This window comes from Crocuta crocuta, unplaced genomic scaffold (assembly GCF_008692635.1).
Source record: "Crocuta crocuta isolate KB4526 unplaced genomic scaffold, BGI_CrCroc_1.0 scaffold179, whole genome shotgun sequence".
Classification (NCBI taxonomy): Eukaryota; Metazoa; Chordata; class Mammalia; order Carnivora; family Hyaenidae; genus Crocuta; species Crocuta crocuta.
In genome coordinates, this window is record NW_027551568.1 from 9414708 (window position 1) to 9425165 (window position 10458).

The following is a 10458-nucleotide window of genomic DNA, read 5'->3' on the forward strand; positions in this document are numbered from 1 at the left end:
TCATAATGATTTAACAATATAATTTATAAATTATGTCTACATAAGCTCATGTTGTGAAAGAAATTTTTGTTATATAATTATTTGAGTGATTTTTCTCCCTCTAAATAGATTTTCTCCTGAAAAGTTACATTTATCATGTTAAAATATTGTATGTGCTTCATATATAATTTTTCATAGTTTGCTCATATATTGATTTATCTGTTAAATCTGAAGAATTATAAATATTTAGTAAACTATTTCATAGCACAAAAATATATAAATATGCTTTTTGTCTTCGCAACTTAAAATGAAATGAAATTTTCCCCTTCTATATTTTTCATTCAGTTTACATATTCTGAAAGTAGTCACTAATACCAAATCAGCTAATAAATATATCACTTATCATGTATTTATTTAACTGCTGACAATAATATCTAACAATATAAGTAAGCTTAAAAAAGCTATTAGAGTCACACTAGTTCCCTGACCCAAATCTTTCCAAACACAATTTGGGGACAATGAAACCAAAGGATTAGCACAAAGATAAAATCAGTCTCTGCACATATCAGATAAAAATCAAGTTATAGTTATAGTGTGTGTGTGTGTACCCAGTTGTACGTGCTTGTGAGAGGAGTATTTTAGTACTGGAATAATCACAGAACATCATACCTGTGCTCCATAGATATATTTATCCAACATCTTGCCTCCTATTGTCTGTCCTCCTATATCCCAAACTTGAAGAGTAACATTCAAGTTTCCTTAGAATATAAAAATAAGAACGCAGAAAAGGTAAGAAACAAAATAACACAGTTACAGAATACTAAGTCACAACGATAAACTGTGAATCTATTTTGCCTTTTATTCTGCATGCTCATATGATCAGATATTTGGAACTGTGAAATAATGTTGCCAAAAGATACCATACTGGGGAATTTAGGTTTATACTTTTACCCCATGTCTACAGAACCATAGTTATTATCACCTTCAAAAGAAAAGAAAACTTTTACTCATAAACTTCTTAAAACTTAAAAAAACAGCAATTTTCTTAAACAGAGAATAGAACAATAAAGCACTTATATGTGAGGTAAAAAAATATATACTTAAAAAATAAAAACAGAACCTTATATACTAACCTACCATATAGCACATAATGAATTTTGCTGTAATCTAAACTCTATAGCTCCTAATATTCACAGATTAATAATAGATTACAAAAATGGTCCCAGAGTTTCAGCTCAAATTAATGGACTTTTAAAATGTGAACATCACCTATTATATGCAATAGTTAACATAATTTTTAAAACATGTTTTCAAATTTAACCTATAAAATATAAACACATATGATTGCCCTCTTCATAACAGACACAGGATAGATACCAAGTATATCACTAAGAATTATGATACATTTATAACTGTTCGAAGAATTTCCAGCCAAACAAATTATTACATTTGCTTCAAAGCCTTCATAAAATGTTGTAAATCTTGCCCACACAAGCCTAATGAAAGCACTTTAAAATACTAAAAAGCAATCTTAAAAATTATTTTGTCTACTTTGCAAAATATTTGGCTGATTGAAAAATTTATGAGGTAAGCTATTCTTTCTTATCAATGCATAACCCTAAAGTAAAAGATCATGTCCAACATGCTTTTAATTTAACATTTCAAATTGTTTCTCCTAATAAAACTATACAGTTTTCTCCAAAGGTAGACAAAGTCTCAATTAGTACCTTCAAAATGAGCTCCCATACTAAAAATATCTTTCTGAATGATTTGCAAATAAGGAAAACTCAAAATAAAAAAAGACAGTAAAAAATAAATGGTCTTGCTTCAAAAGCAACAGGAAAGATTATAAAGACATGAATTTTTATACCAACGCAAATCACAAAACTTGGAGAACGTCAGTCACACCATTCAACTGAAAAGCAAGGACACGCTGGGTTAACTACCCCTGTTTTATTCTTGACTATAAGTCTTGTTGGGTTTGTAATACAGTCTTTCCATTATTTTGCCAATGGGCAAAGGATTGACATGGGGAACTTCCATGAGCATTAATGAGAGCTCCTGAAGTTCGTCATCATTCGTCATCACTCCCACATGCACACACTTTCAATGCTTGCAGAATAATGACAAAAATGTTCTTAACGCTCTATGAATATGAAAACTAAAATGTCACAGACTAAGACTGTATCCAATACCTGGGATAAACCCACTTACTTAAAAATCAAAAATTTTCAGGGCGCCTGGGTGGCTCCATTGGCTAAACATCCAACTTCGGCTCAGGTCATGATCTCACAGTCCGTGAGTTCAAGCCCCACATCGGGCTTTGTGCTGACAGCTCAGAGCCTAGAGCCTGCTTCCGATTCTGTGTCTCCCTCTCTCTCCTCTGCCCTTTCCCCGCTCATGCTCGGTCTCTGTCTCAAAAATAAATTTTAAAAAACACTAAAAAAATCTAAATTTTTCAAGATTCAAAGCTGAACTCATCCTCCTCTGATGTGCTCTCAAATTAAGCTGGGGAGAAAGGGCGAGAAGTCACTAGAACTATGTCAGACAGCTTCAGAAGCCCCTAGATAAACAGGCAATACTCTATTCAGCTTACTTGCACACTCTTACAGTCATTTATTTACTTCAAACAAATAGTGCTTAACAATATTAAGTTTCTTATAGGATTTTAGGCAACACTTAATTAAAGGCACTTAATCTCATTTTCTTCAAGGCAAATAACTCCTATCACTTAACTTCATATCAAGAAATATAAAGCTTTTTCTTCCTTTACATTCTGACAGTGAGATCCTATCTGAATTAGTTATTGTGAACATCTTAACTACAACTTTAGGAACATGGCTTTCATTACTATTTCCTAATTCTGACTATATCATTTGAAGACTCTAAACTTTTTATTCAATTGTCTTCCATCCAAGAAGTTTTTATTTATATTCATGTGTTGCAGGTATTTTTAAATCCACACCTTTCCAAATAAACAGCGTTGGTTGTTGTTGGCTTATTTCTTTACTATTTCTTATTTCTTTAATATACATATTCTAGTGCCTCAGAAATAAAAATAGTTAGGCATTACTGATAACCCACAATGCTAGCCAAAAGGGGAAAAAAACACTTGCTATCATTATAGCTTCAACAAATGATACTAACTTCATATTTCTTTCATATATCTAGAAACATATTTTTAACTTCCACATTTGAATTTCAGGCTTATTGGCACATAAAAATAAAAAGAAATGGAAGTTCTTTATCTAGGAAACGAAATCACATATGGATGAAATTCAAGTCAATATTCATTTTAGTTTTCCCAAACAATAAACATATAAAGTCTCCCAAGTATATTTTCAAACTGTCATACCTAACAACCTACATATGAGTAGTCAAGTAATCAATACTATAAAATTTTTAAAAACTAAGAATCCATCTAACATAAATTTCCAACTAATAACATTAAGGAAATTGTCAGCAATCTAATCTCGAATGTAAAATGCTACAAAATTCCTGCTCCTCGTTAAGAAATGACATGTAACCAGGGAAAAAATAAAATAAATGAGGTGATAAAATACAGGTAAGTTGCTCTTGGTATGAATCAAAGCCACCACGAGGATTCAACGGTGACCTTGTAAAAGTACACTTGGTGCCTTGGTTAACCTTACTTAAAGTGCTGCATAGTCAAGATGGAACTAAAAACACAAGCCTGCCCACTTCTTGTACTAAAGCCTTAGAAATCCTTCTCACAGTAGAACGCTGTTTACTGGACTGTACCCACAAGCTTCCTGAAAGTATTTTGACTAAGGCTCTTAAGAAGCTCTATCAGCAGAATCTCTGACTAACAGATACACTATTTTAAGCAGTAAAATCTGCACAGTGGTTGCATCCAGACTATACAGCATACCGGAACATGAAATATACTAAAATGGATGAATATTTACAAAGTAATGACCTTGAAAACTTGCATGAAGAGAATGTCAATAGATGGACAGGAGGTATTACACCTCTAACAATCTGAATGGACAGAAGACTTACTAGAATACTTAATAAACATGAGACCTGCCTATTACACTCTTTACTATAAATTCAATAATGCTGTCCGTAATGTTTTAGCAAATGATACAAATATTAATCATTCTACATTTGACACAGTTAAAATTAAGGCTGAAGTATATAAAAGATATACTATGAATTCTGTAGTTTATTTATCTTATTTGTTAATGTACTATTAACTGTATAAAATCAAATTATATTAAAACAATTTTTCCTACTGAAATTTCTAACATAATTTTTAGTCTATTAAGTAGCATAAAACTAATTGCCTTTAAAAAAATTATTTTTATGAAACCCTACCCATCAAAATAAAAACCTAATCAGGAACATTAAAATATACATTCATTAGGACTATCAAATTTCCTAATATCATTTTTAATAGAAGTACTTTTGAACTCTAAAATATAATACTATAAATTTTGATTTCAAAAGATACCTAGTATTTTTACAAAGTTATCAAAACTTTAAAGTTGGTCACACTGTTCAACAGATCAGAAATCACCATATAGATATCACATACATAAAATGTCCAAAACCAATCTTAAAGTATTTTTTATCTCTGAGTGGTGCTTATTCCTTTATTTAATCCTTTGAACTAAAAATGTCAGAAAAACTAAATAATATTAATGGTAGAGAAAGCTGATGCTTTTGCTGATTAGCATCATAAACAGTCAATAATTATATATAAAGTTCTGTATACAATTGGCATCTGTGAAAAAACTGCTGCAAAAAATAAGCTTCCAGCCTGTATATTACGTGATCTGAGCATGTATTCTGCTAGTGACTGCTGTAAAAGTTCTGAATGTAGCACTGACCTATCCATACTAGTGAGAATGATAAAAATAAAATGAGATTTTCAGTTTTGAATACATTAAAAGTAAATACAAATGACACAAAATATACATATGTTTCCCATTAAGCCTCTTGCTTATAACTTAGAATGGAAAGTGGAAATTCTTTTTGTCATACTATATCTTTTAATTTATTCTTCATTGGTAGCTGCCTTCAGTCACAAAATATAATAGAGTATATTACTAGTGAGATACACAGAATGCCTTCCACTACCAAGAGTTTTCATTAGCTGCTCTAAAACTTTCATGAAGAGTTGTCTGATAGATGGGGTGCTTGAGAGGTTAACATATTTCAGTAATATTGGAATTTATTAAACCCCTTCCCACTATATCACTCATGCTCCAATATATGAATCTGACACTACACTTGCAACCGTTTTTATTCAAATGTGTTTCCTCAGAGGGGAGAGGGATGGACTGGTTCAGAAAGTCAATCAAGATAAACTGCTTTTAATAAAATACTTTAAACATATAATTTAACCATCACAAATGAATGGACAGAGCATTTTAAAGCCCCAATTGTTCAGAAACTAACTTAAAACAGAAACCACTCTCTTTTTGTTATTATTTCCCTGTATTTCCCACAAAATGTGCTGCAACTGGCATCTAAATAGTTTCTTTGCATGGTGAACTGAAACATCTTGAATGCTCAAACTGTATTTTTATGAGTGCCTAGGGAACCTAAATTTTAGTGGTCTATTAAATGCCAGCAATTTCATGCTGCCTTGCATAAAACAGCATTCACATATTAGAGCACAGAGGTTCCATAGCTACATTATACTTCTCTTCCAACTTTCTCTCAAACAAAAAACTGAAGCAAAGGCTAATCAAAATAATATTTAAAAAAAAATAATCCTTCCCGGTCTTTTCACATTTAGTTTATACAATATCTGTTTATAATTGTATAGCATTTGATTTTTTTAACTTTTTAGAACTTTATAAACAACTATTGTTTATCCTCAAAAAATGTATAGAGTGGTCAAAAACAGCAGGAGAGTAGGGGAGTATATATAAACTTTTCTCTCACACCCATGGACAATACATCCGCATGGTAGATGCTGATGAAAGTTAACCTCCTAAAATTGATTTGCTAATTATATATATTTTCATGCAGAAGCAGCCCCCAAATTTATTTTACACATTCCTCCCTATGTCTCTTATTGTAAGATATATACAATTTACTATGTTAACATTTTTTAGTCTCTTACCTGGCAAAGTTATCCTTCTCAGAAAGAAATCCAGTCCTATAGTTTGTTTGTACTGTTTCCCAAAAGTTTCTTGAGCAAAACATGTAGCCAAGGAGGTCTAAAAAATTGATGCATAGAAAACCAAAATTAATGTCTTTGTTTTAGAAATGTAAACATAAAATCACTACTAAACCTTATTAAGTAATCTTAGTATTTATATTCCCATTAATCCCACAAGCAACTTTAAGCAGTTCTAGTTAGTTACAAGGGGGGGAGGGATTTAACACTCTACCAGGTAAATTTCACTTGCAACTATCAGTGAGGACAAAAGACTAATCTTTAGATCTCTTTAATCCCCTGAGAGCCAAGCTCCTTCCGCTGGAAATCAGAATTTGAAACATTATCAACAAGAAAACTAAAACAACATGACTAAAGATGTGAATCTTATTTATCCAAAGATATCAGTTAAATACAAATTTCAGATAATTCTAAGTTTCATTTCTGAAGTTAAATATTCTGAGTATTTGTGCCCTCGGCCAATAACAAGAAGTACTAATTAAAAAGGGGAAAAGACTGTTTATATTTCTTTTCTTTTCTCCCCACAAAAATGTATCTTTAAATGTTGAACTTTTCTCTACATTAAAGATGTTAATTGAAAATGATCCTATAGAATGACTGTGATAATATTTATCTTTAAAATTAAAAAGCATTTTAATACTAATATTATAGGCAAAAATAAGCATTTTCCATCCAACAACCATAAAGATTAAAAGTCACAAGAATATTATAACCAGTACAGATATATATCTACATTTTTTAAAATAACTCAAAGTTATATTCAAAACTCTGGAAGTACCATTCCACATCAAAGTAGAATCATCATCATTCTGGTAACAATTGAAATAACTCAATAATTTAAAAGCTTCTTAAACATTAAATGTGCTATTTATTTGTACACTTCACCAAAAAGGAGAAAGGCAGCTTCATGAAGCTTTTATGCTTTTTAAGCAAGACTCCCAAAGCTAAGTGAAAATAACCCTTTTTCACTTTGAAAGTTAAAATTAGATGTCAACTCCCAAAATAATGAAAACTAAAATAAAATTTCCAAGATAACTTGGTATAATCAATTATGACATAAGTGCAGCAACGCAAAAGAAAACTTGGCCACATTTCACTTCCTTCAAACAAAAAGACCTAAAATTCCTTTCGACACAAGAACCATATTTTTCACACAAATAACCATTTGCACACCCTAACTCCAATTCTTTTGTTATTTAAATACTCAGCACTTGTAAGAAATTTCTAAGATATTTGGTCAAATATTTATTGAACACCATAGGAAAGAGGTTCTGCCAGGCACTGAGAAATAAACTCAGTATACCCAAATGAAAATTTATTTGGCTTCCCTGAACAATATAAAAACTGAGAGATTGGAATAAAAAAGGTAAGCATGCCTTTTTAAAGCTTTTTGGTTTTTGTTTTTCATTTAGCTTTATTTATGCCAATGTAGAGTACAAAATCTCTGTTAAGAGGCTCAGGGTTCTAGAGAAAAATACCACTATTTAGTAGATGTTTCAAAATCTTTAACATAGAAATGGTTGATATACTTTTATAAGACAAAGAAAAATTCAAGGCATATATAACATTGGCATTGTGCCATTTAAAGTAATTTTTCCCCTTCACTTAAGGCTTTCAAAGTTCAGTATTTTTATATTAATGAATATTTTAAAAAATTTGAAGGTTCTTTTCTTGGAAACCTCAAGATTCTGAAGGCCCTACCCTCATACTTTGAGGCAAACATAAAGCTAGGATTTTTTTTTTTTAATAAAGTATAATGTGTCAAAAGCACAGGCCACTGGGAACACAGAATATTAATATGTGTTCTTATGTCATATCTAGACATACTGTAAAAATTTAACAGAGAATCAGCTAAATCAGTGGTATGCACTTCCTCAATCATCTAGACTTTCTGCTCTTTCATACTCAAATAAGTTCTTGCAAGTCATTATAGAAACATCCTTCTTAAACAATTATGAAGTGAACAATCATCTACCAGATCTGAAACAGTTTTATCTGATTCTTTATATTGTTTGGTGAATTTCTGCTAATAATTTTTACCAATGCTATATTTACTAATACCAAAAAAAAGACCAAAAAAGAATATTTTGCCTCAAAAAACTCTTAAGAAACATGCAGTAAAGTCCTAAGTATGCATCAAAACAGAAAGACACAGAAACACATGTTATTAGGAAGAGGAGCTATATTTCTCCTAGAGAAATTGTTAGTGATTATCTCAATACTCCACTGCTTCCGTCCATGTACACCTAAATGCCAGGAGTTAAAACTAACAAGAAAATATAATGCTAGAAAAACAGCCAAGAGTAGAATCAGGATACAAATAAGATGAAAGAGAGGCTGAATTCATAAAAGGAATAGTAAAGGAAATAGAATGGGAACGTTGATAGCTGCCAATAACTTGAGAGCTGAACAGGTTACGCAGGAGAAAAAAAGCTTGATATACCCATAATGATGTTTCTGATATTTGTGTCTGAGAAATCCCTGGCAGAATATGTCTTTAGAGTTTTAAAATAGATTAGTCAAGATGACAGACTCAATCAGACCACGATAAAGAGTTATCACTGTTACCCTTTGAAGCAGAATGACAATCCTGATTCAACAATATGAAAGGGAGAAAAATTATGCCCTGTCCTACTAGACGGAATTTTAGAAAGAGATGAAAAACTGTAATTATTCATATTAAATTAGCAATAAGGAAAAAAACATGGCAGGCTAAATAAAAAACTCAGATACATAATGATGAACAAACTACAACTGAGTAACATCTGTATGAAAACTGATACATACTAGGAGGGAAAAAAATGAACAAAGTTTCAAGAATTATGATAGAATGTGGGGAAAAGGGCAATTTTTGTCTCTTTTAACAAGTGTATTGGTGCTATAGACTGTCATTATGACTTAAAACAGGAAATAAATTCAGTTATGAGCTGCCTGTAAAAAGATTTAGGAAATGAAAAATTAGAAGGTCTTCAAAAGGAACCTAAATAAGAAAACTATACAAATATACAACCTAATTTTTTTATTGAATAAGAGTGTTAGAAACAATGCCGGTTTATTTAATACAATTGAACTATTCAAAACGTTGTTTCCCCAAAACCTTCAAAGAGGGCATGAGGTCGCTCTTCCTCAGCAATAAAAATGAGTAACAAGATTTCCATCCGGGAAGGCAGAAAGAAATTAACGGAATGCTCCCAATGTTGCGTACGAATGCCACCTCTCCCAGGTGTCCCAGGAACCGAACCCTCAGAACCAAAGCCAGGCGCAGTTCGCAGTGCCAGCTGCCAGGGAAGGTGCAAAGGGCAGGCGTCCCCACAGAAGCCAGGGTCCGAACCACACGGTCAACGGGGCTTCGGGAAGCCGGAAACGAGGTAACAGTAACAACCTGCGTTTCTGCTGACTCTGGCTGGGAGCGGGGCGAGGAGCAGAAAGGACACAGACTTGAGCAATATTCCCAGAAACAGGGTGGGCGCCTTTGACCGAAGCGACAGGTGTGAAGGCACCCCGGGCAGCAGCTCTTGGCTTCATTTAGGGGATAGTCACTGACCCTCTGAGATCCCACGGACCCTCACCAAAGGGCAGGTACCGAGACACGATTCTACCATTTCGGGAGCTCCACGACCCAGAATTTAAAACCCCAGCCTAAGAAGTGAGGACACTGGCTGTCGGATGTTCTCACGCGCTCAGACTCAAGCAACCGTCACCAAAGACGAGACCCTAAGCAGGGACCCCCTCTGGCAGGATGGCAGCCGCACCCCGCAGCATCCAGCCCTTCCGAGGAGCTCCTCGATGTTTGTTGAATGACTGCTTGTGCCGACAGGTGCTGTGCCAGGAGCAGGGACGAACAGGTACGATGCTACAAAACTGCGACTAGCGTTTCCTGGGTGCCCACCGCGTTCTGAAAGCTCTGTGTGGATTTTCACGTTGAATGTGTATTTACACACTGCACCCTCTGAGGCGGCCCCTATCAATACCCACCTTACCGATGAGGCACAAGTAGGTGAAGAATTTGCCCTCCGCTGTCCCGACCAGTTAGTGACGGAGCCCCAGGGCCCACCCAGGGACTCTGACTCCAAGAGCCAGTGCTTGGGAGCCGCCAGTGCAGCGGTGGTATCCGAAACCGTAAAGCGAATGGGGGTGCAGAGATCTGGGGGGAGGGGGCTCAGGGGACGGAGGCACAGTGTGACCGGGACCAAAGTAGAAACAGGTAAGACGGCCCTGGCAGATCTCGGGGGCGAGAAGCTGGAAAGCTTCCCAGGAGGGCGATGCTGGCCCGACTCTTGAAGAAGTGGGAGTTCGAGATCCAGGCAGGGAGCCGGGAACTT

General features: G+C 34.2%; 1 protein-coding gene across 4 annotated transcripts in view; it reads right to left on the reverse strand.

Annotated features, from left to right (window-relative positions):
• RAB28 (RAB28, member RAS oncogene family) overlaps nt 1-10458 on the reverse strand; it is an 86976-nt gene that overhangs the window by 75895 nt on the left and 623 nt on the right. For all 4 annotated transcript variants that reach the window (XR_013331691.1, XR_013331690.1, XM_077750496.1 and 1 more), the window contains exons 2-3: nt 6080-6176; nt 649-737 (exon numbers count right to left, since the gene is read on the reverse strand). Coding sequence is in view for 2 of the 4 variants with exons in the window: in XM_077750496.1 (XP_077606622.1) it covers nt 649-737; nt 6080-6176 (186 nt within the window). In the remaining 2 variants the exon portion in view is untranslated. The remainder of the gene's footprint in view (nt 1-648; nt 738-6079; nt 6177-10458) is intronic.